Source organism: Peromyscus maniculatus, chromosome 12 (genome assembly GCF_049852395.1).
Source record: "Peromyscus maniculatus bairdii isolate BWxNUB_F1_BW_parent chromosome 12, HU_Pman_BW_mat_3.1, whole genome shotgun sequence".
Taxonomy (NCBI): Eukaryota; Metazoa; Chordata; class Mammalia; order Rodentia; family Cricetidae; genus Peromyscus; species Peromyscus maniculatus.
Window position 1 is genome coordinate 79968535 of NC_134863.1, and position 18947 is coordinate 79987481.

General features: G+C 51.7%; 2 protein-coding genes across 3 annotated transcripts in view; one reads left to right on the forward strand and one right to left on the reverse strand.

The window, feature by feature from the left end:
- The first annotated feature begins 4913 nt into the window (after positions 1-4913).
- Positions 4914-14927, forward strand: Mrap (melanocortin 2 receptor accessory protein). Its single transcript, XM_006983538.4, has 3 exons — positions 4914-5246; positions 13525-13624; positions 14564-14927. The coding sequence occupies exons 1-3, from the start codon at positions 5063-5065 to the stop codon at positions 14784-14786; spliced, it is 507 nt and encodes a 168-aa protein (XP_006983600.2). The 5' UTR covers positions 4914-5062; the 3' UTR covers positions 14787-14927.
- A 1746-nt stretch (positions 14928-16673) lies between these two features.
- The window catches only part of Urb1 (URB1 ribosome biogenesis factor), a 60887-nt gene continuing 58613 nt past the window's right edge, over positions 16674-18947 (reverse strand). For both annotated transcript variants that reach the window (XM_006983539.4, XM_076549172.1), the window contains 2 exons: positions 18166-18765; positions 16674-17389 (listed from right to left, as the gene is read on the reverse strand). In XM_006983539.4, coding sequence (XP_006983601.1) covers positions 17136-17389; positions 18166-18765 — 854 coding nt within the window. In that variant the 3' untranslated portion in view covers positions 16674-17135. The remainder of the gene's footprint in view (positions 17390-18165; positions 18766-18947) is intronic.

Here is an 18947-nt window from a genome sequence, read left to right on the forward strand (position 1 = left end):
CATCACCCCATCACCCCATCATTCCATCACCCCATCACCCCATCACTCCATCACTCCATCACCCCATCACTCCATCACCTCATCACTCCATCATTCCATCACCCCATCACTCCATCACCCCATCACCCCATCACCCCATCACCCCATCACCCCATCACCCCATCACTCCATCACCCCATCATTCCATCACCCCATCACTCCATCACTCCATCACTCCATCATCCCATCACCCCATCACCCCATCACCCCATCACTCCATCACCCCATCACTCCATCACCCCATCATTCCATCACCCCATCACTCCATCACTCAATCACCCCATCACCCCATCACTCCATCACCCAATCACCCCATCACTCCATCACCCCATCACCCCATCATTCCATCACCCCATCACTCCATCACTCCATCACTCCATCATCCCATCACCCCATCATCCCATCACTCCATCACCCCATCACTCCATCACCCCATCACCCCATCACTCCATCACTCCATCACCCCATCATTCCATCACCCCATCACTCCATCACTCCATCATCCCATCACCCCATCACGCCATCACTCCATCATCCCATCACTCCATCACCCCATCACCCCATCACTCCATCACTCCATCACTCCATCATCCCATCACCCCATCACGCCATCACTCCATCACCCCATCACTCCATCACCCCATCATTCCATCACTCCATCACCCCATCACTCCATCATTCCATCACCCATCAATCCATCACCCCATCACCCCATCATCCCATCACCCCATCACCCCATCACTCCATCACTCCATCACCCCATCACTCCATCACCCCATCACCCCATCACCCCATCACTCCATCACTCCATCATCCCATCACCCCATCACCCCATCACCCCATCACCCCATCACCCCATCACCCCATCACCCCATCACGCCATCACTCCATCACTTCATCACTCCATCACTCCATCACCCCATCACCCCATCACTTCATCACTCCATCACTCCATCACCCCATCACTCCATCACTCCATCACCCCATCACCCCATCACTCCATCACCCCATCACTCCATCACCCCATCACCCCATCACTCCATCACCCCATCACCCCATCACCCCATCACCTCATCACTCCATCACCTCATCACCCCATCACCCCATCACTCCATCACTCCATCACCCCATCACCCCATCACTCCATCACCCCATCACCCCATCACTCCATCACCCCATCACCCTATCACCCCACCACTCCATCATCCCATCACCCCATCACTCCATCACCCCATCACTCCATCATATCATCACCCCATCACTCCATCACTCCATCACCCCATCACCCCATCACTCCATCACTCCATCACCCCATCACTCCTTCATCCCATCACCTCATCACTCCATCACCCCATCACCTCATCACTCCATCACTCCATCACCTCATCACCCCATCACTCCATCATTCCATCACCCCATCACTCCATCATTCCATCACCCCATCACTCCATCATTCCATCACCCCATCACTCCATCACCCCATCACGCCATCACTCCATCACCTCATCACCCCATCACTCCATCACTCCATCACCCCATCACCCCAACATCCCATCACCTCATCACTCCATCACTCCATCACCCCATCACCCCAACATCCCATCACCTCATCACTCCATCACTTCATCACTCCATCACCCCATCACTCCATCATCCCATCACTCCATCATCCCATCATCCCATCATCCCATCACTCCATCACCCCATCACTCCATAACCCCATCACTCCATCACCCCATCACTCCATCACTCCATCATCCCATCACTCCTTCATCCCATCACCCCATCACTCCATAACCCCATCACTCCATCACCCCATCACCCCATCATTCCATCACCCCATCACTCCATCACCCCATCATGCCATCACTCCATCACCCTATCACCCTATCACTCCATCACCCCATCACTCCATCACCCCATCACTCCATCACCCCATCACTCCATCATATCATCACCCCATCACCCCACCACTCCATCACCCCATCACTCCATCACCCCATCACTCCATCACCCCATCACCCCATCACTCCATCACTCCATCACCCCATCACTCCTTCATTCCATCACCCCATCACCCCATCACCCCATCACTCCATCATTCCATCATCCCATCACTCCATCACTCCATCACCCTATCACCCCACCACTCCATCACCCCATCACCCCATCACTCTCACCTCATCACTCCATCATTCCATCACCCTATCACCCCACCACTCCATCACCCTATCACCCCACCACTCCATCACCCCATCACCCCATCACTCTCACCTCATCACTCCATCATTCCATCACCCTATCACCCCACCACTCCATCACCCTATCACCCCACCACTCCATCACCCCATCACCCCATCACTCCATCACTCCATCACCCTATCACCCCACCACTCCATCACCCCATCACTCCATCATTCCATCACTCCATCACCCCATCACTCCATCACCCCATCACCCCATCACCCCATCACCCCATCACTCCATCATTCCATCACTCCATCATTCCATCACTCCATCACCCCATCACCCCATCACCCTATCACTCCATCACCCCATCACTCCATCACCCCATCACCCCATCACTCCATCACCCCATCACTCCATCACCTCATCACTCCATCACCTCATCACCCCATCACTCCATCACCTCATCACTCCATCACCTCATCACTCCATCACCCCATCACCCCATCACTCCATCACCCCATCACTCCATCACCTCATCACCCCATCACTCCATCACCCCATCACCCTATCACCCCACCACTCCATCACCCCATCAATCCATCACTCCTTCACTTTATCACTCCATCAGCCCATCATCCCATCATTCCATCATCCCATCACCCTATCACCCCATCACTCCATCACCCCATCACTCCATCACCCCATCACCCCATCACTCTATCACCCCATCACTCCATCACCCCATCACTCCATCATTCCATCACTCCATCACTCCATCACCCCATCACCCCATCACTCCATCACCCCATCACTCCATCACCCCATCACTCCATCATTCCATCACTCCATCACTCCATCACCCCATCACCCCATCACTCCATCACCCCATCATTTCATCACTCCTTACCTCCCATCATCTTTTCCCCATTCTCAGGCCAGCCTGCTTCTTTACACCATAAATGTCCCCCTGTCTCCATCCTCGGGTTACAGAATTGAGACTTGTGTAAACGGAAGGCTTTTCTCTGTCCTGCCTTGTCCTGCAGCTGTTTCCAAATAATCACTCAGAGGCTTATATTAATTATAATTGTTAGGCTGATGACTTGGGCTTATCACTAACTAGCTCTTACATTTAAATTAACCCATTTCTATTTACCTATTTATTGCCACATGGTCCGTGGCTTACTAGTTCTCTCTGGCATCATGTTCCTTGGGTGACTGGCTGGCTGGTGTCTCTCCTGACTCCCCCCTCCTTCTTCCCATCATTCTCAGTTTGGCTTTCCTGCCTAACTTCCTGCCCAGCTACAGGCCTGTCAGCGTTTTATTAACCAATGGGAGTAATACTATTCACAGCATACAGAAGGCCATCCCACAGCAGACTTGGGGCTTCTGTGTCCTCCATCTTTGCCTCACAAAAAGATGCTGTGTTGTAAAAACCACTTTCAATGATTGTCACACTCTGCAACGTGCACACCAGGCCTGGTTTGACATCTATGGCTCCTGTCTGACTAGACCTGAGTTGTATCCTTTTATGATGAGCCGGAGTCCTGGGAACCAGGGGAGGGGCTTGTTAAACCCTTCAGTGTCCAGCCAGTGGGTCAGAACTGAGGTGACAACCTGGGGTTCAGGATCACAGCTGAAGTGGGGAGAGGCAGGTGACTGACCCTGGGCCCATAACCTGGGGGGTCTGCCAACCTTGCACAGGTACTGTCAGACTGGGCTCAATTATAACACAGACGGCGGGAACTTGCTTGGTATGAAAACCCTGCAGTCCCGCTGAGAGGTAAAAGCAGAAGAGGAAACACGAGGTCCCCTGTTCTTCCAGGGAATCATCGCCTCTCTGCTTTGGAAATCCAAGCACAACCTCCCCTGCTTCTAGAGCTCCCAGCAGAATGCCTGCCTTGGCACAGCAGGGTCAGAACGGGCAGGGCCCAGGCTGTCTGGGGTGTACCTCTTGACACCCGCCACTGGAGACTTAGAAACAAGTAGGACAGATGAAAAGACCAGGATCGGTGCATACTCCCAAAGGCAAAATCCCAAGGGGCCTCACGCATCAGCTGCTCATTCCAGGATTCCTCACAGTCTTTCAGGGTAGTGTCTAGAGACCTTGGGAACGAGTGTGTGCTTAACTTAGGGCAGGCCCCCCAGAAGCCTGGATTCCTCCTTACACTGTGTCCGCTAAGAGCTGTGCAGACCCGTGTGCCTTATTTCCCAAGAGCTCAGTCCTGTGGGACGCTGACCCAGATCCACCGCCTCTTGGGTCTGAACAAATGCAGCTGGCCACCACCCAGCTGGCTCCCGGGGGCTTGAGCAAAAGCTGGGGGTGCATTCAGCCGGGTAGTGGGATTCTCCGTTTTAGTTAACTGGTTGTGCACAGGACAGAGGTTGCAAGTACAGGGCCTGCCTTCAGAATCCAAGTCAGAGGTCGGCTGGTTGCTTCATAATACCGAGAACTGCCCCAGTGTGTGTCAAGGGCACGGCCAGGCTTTCCTGCAGTTTTATTAACTTTTCATGTATCAGAGGCAAAAAAAAAAAAAAAAAAAGATGGCTCTACCCAGCTCCGCTATTCATTTTCTGCTTCTGGCATCTGATTTCTTGCCCACTTCCCAGGCCTTCCACGGAGAGGCAAGCTCGAGCCGAATGGGAAGCCGTGACTCTAGCAGCCGGCTTTTCCTGCTGCGGTAGTTTTTTCCAGGAGAGGCAGGATTCAGAGGCTGTTCACGGGAACAGCCCCCTGACCTTCCAGCGAGGCTATGATAAGCAGGCCCCTTGTCTGGAGACCCGCAGATGAGCCTGGGTGACTCTGACAGTGACTCTGACAGAAATGAGTTAAGCAATGTCGTCCCTGGGGCCCACACACAGCCCAGCTCCGGATGTGAGGCTCTGGCAGACACCGGCCTCCACAGCCACAGTCATGGCCAACAGGACCAACGCCTCCGTCCCGTACACCAGCTATGAATATTACCTGGATTACTTGGACCTCATTCCTGTGGATGAAAAGAAGCTGAGAGCCAACAAGCGTAAGTCGGAACCTGGGAAGGCGGCCAGGCAGAGGCTGGGTCCCAGATGCGGCGTTCCTGGTCTTGTCTTTACTTTCTAACTCCAAAAGACTCACCCGGCAGCAATAACATTGCACACACAGATGGAAATGAAGCAGGCATGGGATTCAGACTGTACCTATAACTTTCAGTAGTAAGTTTATGAATTAGCTTGCTATCAACTAAGCAGAATGTTCCTTTAAAAAATGCACATGTATTCATTTAGGGGGCGGGGGTGCCACGGTGCATCTGGGAAGGCCAGAGGACAACTTGGGGAAGTTGTCTCTCTCCGCCACATGGGTCCCTAGCACGGAAACCCAGTTGTCAAGCTTGGCATCAAGCGCCTTTTAACCCTCTGTCTTGCTAACCCAGCAGAATGTTCTTTTAAGACAAATGCACATGCGCACATACACATACTTACGTCCACGCTTTATTTTTCCGTTCCTTTTCTTAGTGAATATTAATTGTACAAAATAGTGGGTTTTGTTGTAAAGGTTTCATACATGTAGAGAGTGTAATTTTTTTTTAATTTTTGTTTCTTTGAGATGGCATCTTATTTAGCTTTGGCTCTGTTGGTACTCCTTATATAGCACAGACTTTGCTCAGACTCACAGAAATCCTCCTGCCTCAGTCACTCAAGTGCTGGGACTACAGATGTGCATTACCATGACCAGCTGCGGACTTTGATCATATTCAGCCCTGTTACCCTCCCTCATGCCGGATTCCTTCCCCTGGCCCTTCTTTCCCCAAATAGTTGCCCCTCCTACTTCCGTGCCCTTTTTTTCTCTCACCCTGAGATGCTGGGGATTGAGTTAAGCCCCTCCAGCTCTTGGCTACACGCCCCCCCCCCCCCCACTTCTCTTTTGAAGGTCTATTTCTTGATGAAGTTGCATTTGTTTTGGGGCTCCAGTAAGCTGGGTGAGTTTCTTCAAACTCCATATTTAGAGCTGGGAGATGTATTCCCGCCACCTCTAAGATGGATGGCATAATCTCTGCTAAATTGCCAACAGCTGTTCGGCGTTCCTAGTCTCAGAGGACAGGCAGGAGTTAACATCCGTTTCTCATCTGCTTTCATTCATCTCTTGAGCAACTTGGCACTTTGTGGACGTTCTTCCCTGATCCATCCAGCTATTCAGTCAAGGTCAAAAGTCAGCCAAGGTGATGAGCACACAGGCACAGCCCTGGAACCGTGCTCTCGGCGGGGGACCTGCCTCTGCCTGCTCCATAAGAAGTCTTGGGTTCTGTCGATACTTCCCGCACTATAAATGGAATTCCTCAAAGGGATGGAATAATTTCCATATGGAAGGGAGAATGCTGTCTATTCACCGGCTTCTCCAAGAGCTCAGGGAGGGAGAGCAGAAACACACCATTAATCAAACTCTTCCGAAAACACCAGGGGGCTCAATGGACACATAAAACAAAGGGCTGCATATGACTCTTCTCTCACAGGAGGAGCATCAGTTTCAGACTTTCCCCAGGATTTCAATGTCCTCAGCAAATTTCAATGTCCCCTGCACGTAACATAAATCCTAAAAATGACATTTAAAGAAAGATGTCACAATGTTTGCTTTGGAATAAACTCTCATCAAATGTCCTTGCGAGGCATGACACTTGAATGATTCTGTTACTGGAGCCCTTTGATTTGAAACTGATTTAGACAACCACAGCCCATTTTCTGAAACATCTTTGGAGAGAAATGATGTGCAAGTTTTCAGAGTGATTTGTTGCTATGATTGATTGATAAATAAAATGCTGATTGGCCAGGCAGGCAGTATAGGCTGGACAGAGAGGAGAATTCTGGGAAGTGGAAGGCTGAGGCAGGGAGAAGCTGCCAGCCACCGTGATGAGAAGCAACATGTTAAGATGCCGGCAAGCCACGAGCCACATGGCAACTTACAGATTAATAGAAATGGGTTCATTTAAGATACAAGAACAGCTAGCAAGAAGCCTGAGCCCTTAGGCCATACAGTTTATAAATAATATAAGTCTCTGTGTTTGCTTGGGCCTGAGGGCAGCAGGAGGCAGGCAGGAACAGGATAACTTCGGGTACAGTGATTTGTTTCTGGGAACTAGTTAGAGGAGGGCTGTGAGCATTTGATTAATGGATAAACTTTGGGAAAATCTCTCTGTGGTAGCTTTCATTTGGATTTGTCCTTGTTGTTCTGGTGTGGTCCACGAGAAAGCCGCAGTAAAGGACCACTGACGGCAACTCACAGGAGAAGAGAGGCAACACAAGTTGATGGCTCTCCTACACAGGGCCCAGCCAGGGGAGGGTGGTGAGGTGGCCCCATGAAATCCTCAGGCACTAGATGACGTGGGACTCACCCCTCTAGCTTTCCTGAGACATGTCACTCAGCTCCATGCTCTGCTGATGACTTCACCATCCACAGCCAGGCAGAAAAATGGAGAAAGGGAATAAGGAAGGATGCAGGGTTCAGGAAGTCCAGCTGTGGCTGGAGGAAGACTCCAGGGCCAGTTCTCCTCATACCCCACTAGATAGAACCTGGCTGAAAAGGAAGCTGGGAAATGCAGTTTTCTATCCCAGGTAGCCATGAACCCAGACGAAACAGGGGTAGAGAACAGACCCTAGGATTGATAACCAGCACTCTGTGCCATAGCTACCTCTATTCAGACCTCACATTTTAGTGAGGTCAGAGGACAATGTGATATTGCATCATTGGCCATAAAACCCTTGACAAAAACAAGGATCTTAGTTCTCCTTAGAAATCGTAGGCACTGAATGAGAAACTATACCAGGGACATTTATTTTATTCAGTCACCTGAATACTTAATAGGTACTGTTGGAGACAAGATTTAGAGATATAAGAAAATGTCAGATTGACCAAGATCATAAATAGGAAATGAAAAGGTCAAAATGTGAAATTGAAAGCAATCTGCCTGGGATCTTACCGTTTTGTTATTCCCCAACAAAGAGAAACAAATAAGGAACAACAGCAGCAAGAACTGAAGCCGATTCCTACCTGGAACCTGGAATGTGGTGACATCAGACAAACACTGGCGTTTACTCACTCTTGCTCATACACTGAAGCACCTTCCCTGGGGCGGTTTAATTAACTCCTACAATCACGCTAAAGGCCCAGTCAAGGCCTGAGGAGTGGTTGAGAAGTAACGGACCCATTAAGAGGTGGGGCCTAGCGGAAGGAAGTGAGGTCATTGGCAGTATGTCCTTGATGAGAATACTGGGGTCCTGGACTCTCCCCTTTTGCTCCCCAGTTGCCGTGATGTGAGCAGTCTTATTCATCACAGGCTCTGCACCATGGCCCCCAGCCTCACCAAAGCACCAAAGTGACACACTGGGCAACCACAGACTCAAGTCTCTAAAAACCGTGACCAAATAGACCGTGTCCCTTTTAAGCGGTGCGTGCGCTTCAGGGATCTTGTCACGGTGTTGTGCAGCTGACTGACACACTCAGGGTAGTCAGGGGAGTCCTATAATGTAAGGTGGAGCCCATCCGTGCTTGCTGCAATTTGCCTTAGAAGTGGGGTCTTGCTATGTGGGCCAGGCCGGTCCTGAACGTCTGAACTCCAGAAGTCCTGACTCAGTTCCCAAGTAGCCGGGACTACAGCATGCAGTGCTGCACATGGTTCAGAATCCGGTGAATCCTCTGTTGGTGTTCGATTCTTCACAGTCCATAGTGTGAACCGGGAAAGGGAAGAGAGGAAGGAGGGCGGAAGAGAGGAGGGAACTGAGGGAGGGGGGGCGGGGCAGAGCGGGAGGAGGGAAAGAGGGATGGAGGAGAAAAGAACAGGCAGGCAGGCAGGGAGAGGAAGCTGGGGGCTCTCCATATATGAACTGGTTTCATTCTCAGCCCAGCCAGGGGTTCTTTGCAAAAACAAGCCCTCGGGTGTGAGAATCTTTCAGATGCTGGGGGATGACGGTTCTTGCCTTTGGAACAAAATGTTCTCCGTGAGCACTCAAGATGAACTTTCAACAGAAGGGGAAGAAACTACTATTTTTCTTGGCTTTCTATTTCAAAGGAACACAAGAGTGAATTTAGCATGGGAATTGACTAGTGGCTACTCATCCTTATTTTGGTCTGACAAAATTTAAATTTCACTTGTCATAGGTAATGAATTCCAGGCAGGGGGTCGTCTCATTTCCTGCTTGGTATTAGGGATAATGACCAGGGTTCTGGCAGATGGTTGAGAGGAATGAGACTCTTGTCTACTAAGTGCTTCCTGTGAACTTACAAGGACCTACGGACCTCAAACTTTTCATCATTTTTATGAAGAGGAAAAGAGAGCATTAATGTCCACAGAAATCAGAAATACCCATCCAGAAGAAAATCCCAAATGAAAGTTTCAGAAAGCATATGCTCATACCTGGAAGATTATGAAGCAAATTGTAACTCTCTGGGAGTATGGGCATGTAACAAGGCATGCTGAGAAAGCCAGAGGGGTCTTTTGAAAGGGTTCTGTATAAACTAACCATAGTGTGGATAAGGAGAAGGTTTTTAGTGTAGATATTAGAGAGGAGAGAGAGAGAGAGAGAGAGAGAGAGAGAGAGAGAGAGAGAGAGAGAGAGAGAGAGAGAGAGAGAGAGAGAGAGAACAGCCAGAGGCATTTGGAAGAGTCCAGAGCAGAGAGAGAAATAAGTAGATGAATGGCCAGCAGACTGGATGTGACCAGGGTTATCTTCAAGAGGGGAGAGCAGCTGGGAATAGAGAACTGAGAAAACACAGTGAGAGGCAGGAGCAGAAAGAGAACAAGCGGGAATAGCTGGGCCATAAGGAGAATGAGTAGCTGGGGGAAAGAAGCCCGTGTGCTGGAGGGAGTCTAGGGTAGGGGAGGAGGTGAGGAGGGCTGGGGTCCTGGCATGGATTTGGAAATGACCCGGGGGCCAGCACAGCGTTGATATGCTGATAGGCACCACAGGCAGCCATTTGTTCCTCCTGCCCGAGGAAAGGGAAATGACTCCTGTTGGCAGATGGGAACTAGTTTCACCAGTTCCAGAGGAATGCTGGCTTTTATCTAACTGCCAGAAATCCTCCTATGGTCAGGTTGAGCTCATTTCTCAATATTTGGACTTGCCTTTTGGGGTTTGGGGAATTGGAGTTTCCTTTGGACTTGACATGTTTCTGCTTAGGACATCCACTATGACCTCATCTCCCACTTCCCGGGAGCCCAGAGATCCCCTTAAACTGTTGACTGTTTCTTAGCTTAGGGGCAGAAAAGGGAGAGGATGCAAGAGCTGTCCTTGCCTCCCTGGAGTGTAAATGCTGTAAAGGGCTGATAGATTACAAGGCAGGAGCTTGTGTTCCTTCTACAAGCATAGCATCTTTTCTGCTGTGTGTGTGTGTGTGTGTGTGTGTGTGTGTGTGTGTGTGTGTGTGTGTGTGCACGTGCGTGCGTGCGCGCATGCCTGCAGTGTAGTACAGTGTGCAAGTGCGCATATACCCGTGTAACCAGAGTTCAATGTTGGGTGTCTTTCCTCAATTGCTTGGCACCTAATCTGTTGAGATAGGGTCACTCACTAACCCTTGAAGCTCAGCAGCTCATCAGTTGGCCTGGACTGCCAGCCGGTGATCTCGGGGATAAACTTGTTTTCACCCCCTAATCCCCAGGATTGGTTTTTCCATGCATGTCTGGGATCTGACCTCAGGTCTTCCTGCTTGTGCCATAGGCTCTTTACCAGCTGAGTCCTAAGCCCCATTTTTGACATTAACTGTTAGGGTCCAGGGCATGAGTGTTATAGCTCTGGAGGGAGAGGTATCCCGACTCATCGGGAAGCCAAGCTATACCTGGAGCTGCAATAGGACCGCTCTGGAGGCTGGAGCTGCAGTAGGACCGCTCAGCCCTGGAGGGAAGGAAGACAGGTGATACCTGAAGCTGGGGTGCAGTGGGAGATGGTCACCCCGCAGGGTATAGCAATTCTGTTCCTCTCCTAGAGAGAGCCCTTACAGCTGAGCTTTGCTCTGCCCCCACTTAAGGGGGTTTCCCAGCAGAGCTCTGGTTCTTCTCTCTGGCCCAAGATGTTGCTGGTCTGCTTCACTCTGCTCAAGGGGAAACCCCTGCAGAAATGTAGCACTCTCCTCCAGCGAAAAGTTGTTACTTTGTTCTGCTCAGCCTTGCTCAGCACCCCTAGTCTCAGCAAGTTTTTTTCTGCTCCGTCTCCCTAAGGAATGTCTCAGAATGAAGATCTTCACCCAAGACTCTTGAGAAAGAGATTTATTTGGGAAGGAGGAGTCCGGGAGAGCGGCTGCCTCTGCCGGGGTGGGAAAGCACCGTGTACAACTGAACAGGCAGGGGGACTTATATAGGGCTTTTGGGGGGCAGAGTTTCTCCAGGGAGATTCTCTGCTCAGGGATTGGTTAGTTTCGTTGGTCGGGGCAGAGATGGCTCTGATTTCAGAGTCAAACTGTGTTTCTTTCACTGGTCCTTTTTAGCCTTTTGGCTCAAGTTTTAGGGCCAGGGCTTGTTTCTTTCACTGGCTTTGATTCTAGGGACAAAATGTGTTTCTTTGGTACTGGTTTCAGGGTCAAGGCATGTTTCTTAGGTTCTGGGTTCCGGGCTGGCCCCTTTTCCCTACACAAGGTCCACTTTTACAATTTTTTTTTTAACCTGTCTGAGTCATAGGAAGCAGAGATGACACTTTTCAAATATGGCCAGCGCTATATATCCACAGACTGAAATTATTTTTAAAAAATTGGGTATGTATTAAAAGTGGACAGACCCTTCCCTTGTCCTTATCCCCTCTGAAGACAGCAGCTGTCTGTATGCAGTCATGTTGAACAGAGTCATCTGGAGATGATTCAAGTTGTGGTAGTCTTGTGCAGATATACAATGTGGGCTTCCATAATGGACATGAGCATCTGAGGACGTTGGTACCCTCTGGGGGCAGGAGAGCCTGAAAAGCAGGGGTGCCATTTACAGCCAGAGCCCCCCACTTCCATCTCCATGACTTACACACTCCTCGCGCCACAATCACTTCTTTGGTTGGTTGCTCATTTTTTATATGATATGATAATATGACACATGGGCCCTTTGTGTCAGCTTTCACAGCTGTGGAGCAGTACAGTTCACACTAACAGAAGGTTGCCCTGCAGGGCTCAGTGTGCTCAGTAAGTACTTGTTGGGTTACAGACCGTCTTAGGGTTTCTATCGCTGTGAAGAGACACCATGACCACAGCAGCTCTTATAAAAACATTTAACTGGGACTTGTTTACAGGTTCAGAGGTTCAGTCCGTTATTGTCACGGCAGGGAGCATGGCGGCATGCAGGCAGACATGGTGCTGGAGAAGGAGCCGAGAGTTCTACATCTGGATCTGTAGGCAGCAGGCAGAGAGAGTCCCTGGGCCTCGCTTGAGCATCTGAAACCTCAAAGTCTATCCCCAGTGACACACTTCCTCCAACAAGGCCACACCTACTCCAACAAGAACACACCTCCTAACAGTACCGCTCCCTGTGAGCCTATGGGGGTCACTTTCATTCAAACCACCATACGATCCTTCAACAGTCTCTTTCTGTCACACCTTGAGGGGTGTATCGATTCTCCCAGCTTGACCATCTTGTCCTGAGGCTACCCTGTAGTTCTCATAGCCATAGGTAACCACCCCAAAGCCACCATAGTCCCCCAGCTACCTGTCACATGATACTGACCAGGAGCCTCAGAGACAAACCCTCCCGACCTGCCAGGTTCTGCACAGGGATGGAGGAGCCTAAGCATGTTTCCTGGTTTCCACTTACCCAGAGCCACACATCTGGCCATGGTGCTGGCTACAACAATGCCTGGGAGAGGGTCACTAGCCAGTTACACCCCTGTCCCTGGCCTCAGTCCACTTCTCCACAGGGGTAGGGGCCTTGACCTCCAACAGGACCCACCGGCCCTGTGCAGTTCTCCTGGGTTTCTGAGAATGGAGTCCCTGAAGCTGATCCTTCTGGGGCCTGTCACCAGGGCTCCCAGGGGGTCCTTGTTACACCGAGCTGCACTCAGTGAGAAAAGGAAGTCACAAAGTCACTACTCAGGATTCTTCCTCCGAGCAACAGGGCAGCTGGAGAAGGCTTGTGGGGATCCCCAGATTCTGTTCAGTCTGCCATCAAGCGACATCACCCTAAACTGAGGAAAAGCCACGCACGCGCACACTTCCCTTTCTTTCTGCGGCTGTTCCGGGAAACCTTCCCAGCCAACAGCTAGAAGAGACCACTGAGGCACTGGCTCTGGAATGCCAGGTCTCCTGACTTCTCACTGAGGACGGTTCTGCTGTCGGGCTGACGCAGCCGATTCTGTTCCTTCCTGCAGATTCCATCGTCATCGCCTTTTGGGTGAGCCTGGCAACTTTTGTGGTGCTCCTCTTCCTGATTCTGCTCTACATGTCCTGGTCAGGCTCCCCGCAGATGAGGTAAGCCGGGAGGCGGTCGTTTGGACAAATGCAGATGTGAAATGGTAGTCGCCCAACGGGATGGCACCCACTCGTGCTAAGCATGGCCTAACAATAACGATCTATACATAGAGTAGCAGTCCCACAAGTTTGTGAGTACAGCCTGTGGTGTTCTCAGCGAGACCACCTAGTGGCCCACTGCTTAGCAGTTAAGAGCACTTGCTGTTCTTCTAGAGAACCAAGTTGGGTGGCCAGCACTCACGACTGTTTACAACTGCCTGATATCCAACTCCAGGGATCCGGCGTCCTCTGCTGGCCTCTTTGGGTGGCATACACTCACTCTGACACCCACATAAACACAATTTCCTTTTTTTTAGAAATCTAAAAAGGTCACCGAGACACTGTGTGAGGACCCTCCCCACCCCTGCAGAGATGGGGGAGGGGAGGGGGCAGACAGGAAACAAAAGGCTCCTATTGCTCCCGAGGCACCCGAAGAGAAGGGCTTTGAGCCCTCATCCGGTGCCTTCATCTTGTAGCGCTGGAGCCACATGGAGGATGGTTCTCCAGCTTAGCTGGTCCCTGGCCCCTGCTCACCCCGATGCCACTTACGAGGCAGGTTCATCCCATTTTGGGAATAAAGTCCAACACAGGCGGAAGCAGCGGTCAAGGTTTATGCCAGGCAGTCATGTTCCCTGTCCCCAGCACTTCCGTGGCCTGGAAACCCAGAAGACAGGCTTCCTAGTTAACGACACAGTCAGTGTGGCCATCAGGAGCTGACTGGGGTCTGTGTAGACCGTGTGAGAGAGGAGATGATACAGAGGAACGTCACTGAAGGAAGGACTCCAGGCCTGGTTCCCGGGGCGCAGGGCAAGCATGGGGGGGGGGGGAGGGGGCCCTCCAGCCACGGACTCTTCCCTAGCCAGTCCCTTTGATGTTCGCCTCTGTTTGCTCTGCCCACAGACACAGGCCCCAGCCCCATCGGATATGCCCATGGAGTCACAGCCTCGACCTCCCCTTCTGCCCCAGGAGGGCCTCCCCGCAGACAACAGAGGAACCAGGAAGCAGAACTGGCTCTGAGCAATGGTTACAGCAGCAGAGTCCCTCTGCCTCGGCCCTGGAACCAGGCTTGGGATGGGGCTTCCCAGGGCATCAGCTGACCTCAGGCACAAGCAAGGGGGTGTAGTGGTGAGCCCCGAGACAGAACTTCTCAACTGTGGAACTGACAAACTGATACACTCAAATCAACATGGACCATTTACAGTGGAGCAAGAACCTGACCAGGTCACAGCCAAGTCTACAGGGAGGACCATCACTCACGTTCACAGTCCGGGGAGGACCATCACACACGTTCACAGTCCGGCTACCATGCAGAAGCTGCCCCGACACAGCTGATTCTGTTGAATATGTTAATCTGCTTGCTGCTTGCATTTGCTTTGGGATGCGTAGGAAAATAAAACATAAATCAGGATAATTGCCTCCATCATTCCTTCTGCCTGAACATACCTGGCACACAGGTTCTTGTGAGGATGCCGGGGAAGCCTGCAGACTTCCCTGTGCCCTCCACTGACACTGAGAGATCCCCCAGATACAACAGTGTGTGCCCTCCCAGGCCAGCTCAGCTGGACCACACTCTCTCTTCCCCACAGCCTTTCAAGACAGAGCCCAAGGAGCTTGTCAGAAGCAGGGCCGGAATCCAGCGGAGCCAGCCAGCCCCCAGCACGGTCCCAGAATGCTGACTTCTCCAAGCTAGCAAGGAGCTTCCCATTGTAGACGCCGCTTTACGGGACCGTGGCTCTGAGAGCCCCGAACAACTAGGTGTCTGGTGCCGACAGCCCTGGTTGAACTGGGATAGCACAAGGCCCAGAAAACCGGCAGATGTAGCTGCTAGCACAGCCAGGAGCTGGAAGGCTCTGTTCTTAAATGATGCTTTTCCCTTTCCACCACAGCCTTCATGCTAAGGCAGCTTCTAGGTACTGACCGGGGTGGGGCCATGCCAAAACCACGGTGAGCAAACCTCTTGTGTAAAACGGTCGCGTTTGCACACGGCCGGCCTGCTGAGCATCACTTCTGGCACGCTTTAACCATCTCCGGATGCCCTCCATCCTGTGCACGGCGAGTCTCGACATCAGTACAGAGGCAAGCCATTTCGTATCACAGCTGTGGACTGTGGGTCTAGAAGGCTGGCTGTGTAACCCCATGCCAGCTGTGGAAGGTCATGTGGGACCCACTCTCCACAGGGTGAGGGCCAGGCATGGTCTCACCAGGCTTGGGGGAGGTGAATCTAAACAGACGGAGAGAGCAGGCGAGCTCCTTAGTCACCACCTAAGGCAGCATCTACTTCCTGTCTCTGCTCTGCACTGGCCACAGACTGCCAGGAGACGGGAAGGGAGGGAGCATGACCCATGACCTCTCACCAGCTCCTATCCAGGGTCAAGATAGAGGAGGCTGGTACCATCAGACTGCATGTGAGCTCACCTCACAGGAGCAATCAAACCCCACCCAGCCACTGCGACCCGTGAATCTAGGGGACGGCTGAGGACTGGAGCTTGTGATGAGCTGTGGAAACTTGCTGAGGTCTGGTGGCCTTTCAGAGGCCTGGGTTATAGGGACACGCCCCAGATCCTGTCTTTCCAGCCACTGGTCCCTGTGTATGCCAGGTACAGGTACCATAAGCGGGACGGTGTCAATAAACCGCGATCCAACGGCACTTTCCACGTCAGTGTCCTCAAGCTTTTGTCCGTTCCCTGCCATTAAAGGTAAACGGCCCCTGTCCTTACACGAGCCTGTCTGTGTAACAGGACGACACACAGGTGCACATAAAAGTGCAAACACTGAAGTCGAAACCAAGCCACTCAGTACTACGTACACCACACACGACAAACTAAATCACCAGCTCAAACACAAGGGACCAGTGTAGAGAGTATTTCATCTGCAAAATCTATGCAATTTCACACTGACCTCTACCAGAGACAACACCTACTAACAGTGAACCATGAAAGTTCAATTCTGACATAAAATGCAGGTCTCTGAAATAAAAAGTTTGTAAAATGAAAGCAAAGTACAAAGCGACTCACAAAAATAGCTATTTATTATCAAAACATTATAAAACTCAAAATCCTCTTTGAAATATAACTTAGAAAAATAGACGGTCTCCCCAAAGTAGAGGTGAAGGCATTTACCTTAGGGTGTAGTACAACATACTTAAACAGCAAACACAGACAGGAGCTCGTCCCCGTGGTCACTGAAGCTACTCCTACGACTTCTCACAGAGACGACTTTAAACATCTGTCGTCCACAGACCTGAGTTTTCACATGTCAGCTTTCACACCATGAATTCTCCTTCCCAGCACACTTAGGGAGCGTCCTCTGCCGGGGACTCCGGGACTCGGGGTGGAGCCATCCGAACCGCCATGGGCCTCATGGCCTGCCAGTGTCCCAGTCACTTCAACTCTGACTGTAAGGTCAACACCCGAGCCTCGTGATGGTCAGTTAAGGCCTCTTCACTTTTCTTGCTGGAAAACAGTTGAATGTATCAGTTCACACCTCCCGGAAACCTTGCCCTAAGCCTCCTGGACCCTGCAGGGGCGCTGGCGGGCAGGGGTGAGTCAGGCGTCTGGGTCAAGGAGTCAATGTTCCTGCACAGCAGGACAATGGCCTCCGCTTCACCATGTGGCCCGTCCTCTGCGGCGTCACAGACCATTCTGACATGATGGAGGAAGGTGTCTGGCTGCTGGGCCCCCAGCCAGACGTCCTTAACGTACAGCGACACCAGGAACGCTGCGGGAGCTGGGGAGAGATGGACGAGGCCATGAGGATTGCACTTGCTCAGACGGGAACAAACCGCCCACCCACAGCGCAGAGGGCTTTGGACAGCTGCCAGATCCACTACGCCAAACTTGGGGAGCACAAGTGAGCACATGGATAGACAATGAATTTCCTCTTGTGCTGCCCTTTCTGATCCTTTCAGCTGACTTTCTTCTGATGATTGTGTATCGACCTTAAAAAAGAACTTACTCCTAGTCCCAATAAGGTCAGAGGCCTCACGCCAGCACCATCACTGACTCGGCATTTATCATCTCCCAGGGCATGTTTAGGAAAAGGTGAGGTTCACTCTGCTCCTTCTGCTCTCAGGCCACAGCTCAGCCTGCTGTCCTCTCCATTCTCCCAGATGGAGGACAGAGCAGCCACTGCATCTCACAGCCGCCACAGAGCAGGTCACTCATCCACTCACTCTGGCATCCAAGCATGTGTGGGTGTGTGCTCACGTGGGTATATCCATGTGGTCATTGTGCAACACAGCAGTGTTCTGCTTGGGTGACTTATGGTCAAAACACCCTCTGCTCTGTAGGATGGAGTGTCCCTAAGGTGCTGAAGGGGTGCTGTCATCATAAACATGATTGTCGCTGATGAGGAAGACCTGCACTCCCTTTATATTCACTCTTTGTAACTCCCAGTCTCGGTGAGGACCCAGCTAGAAATCAGAGTACCAAGTTAAAGAACTTTCTAACCCATCCTCTCCCAGCCCACGCATTTCTCTAGTTCTGACCAAGAGCCCACATTACCTCGTTTGGCTTCATCTTTTTCATTCAGACAGTCAAGGCACAGGGCCTCCACTGCTGGATGGAAAGGGCTGTCTGTCCGGCCCTGGGCTACCAACAACTGCAGCATGACGGAGCTGAACTCGCAGGCCACATCCTGTGCAGGCTCCGCCAGGCCCTGGGCGCTGCAGTGGCGACCATACAGCCTAAAGATGCCACTCTTCACAGCACTGTCCCTGAGAAGGTCAGCCACCACCGCTGGGCATGGCAAAACGTGGCCCTTGAGCCAGTCAAGGAGTCTTGTGGCCTCTGCTCTGCCCAGGGGGCGCTCAGCCAATGACCTCAGCACCCAGCTGGCCACCAAGGAAAGAGCAGCATGTGTAGAGTCCAGTGTTTTACTTCCGGGGCTAGCCTGGCCCACAGACTCCTGAGTGGGTCCAGGGATGGTCACAACCGGCCCCCAGTGAGTCAGTGTGGCCCTCAGGAGGTCCTTGCATGTCTCCAAACTAGACGCTTCCAGCTCAGGCTCAGCAGTCTCCTCCACCTCTCCATTCCTCTTCTTTCGGCCTCGTGGGCCTTTGGCATGGGCAGCTGTCACAGGCTTGTTCTTATCCTTGAGCATCTCTGTTAAAGACAGAGAGAAAAGATGAGGCTAGGGTTGCCACACCCACACAGAGTGTGTGTGTGCGTGTGTGTGTGTGTGTGTGTGTGTGTGTGTGTGTGCAAGTGAGCAGTGCTGAATGCCTTGGAGCTGGAGTTAAAGGTGTTTGTGAGCTGCTGCAATGAGGGTGTTGGGGTACAAGCCC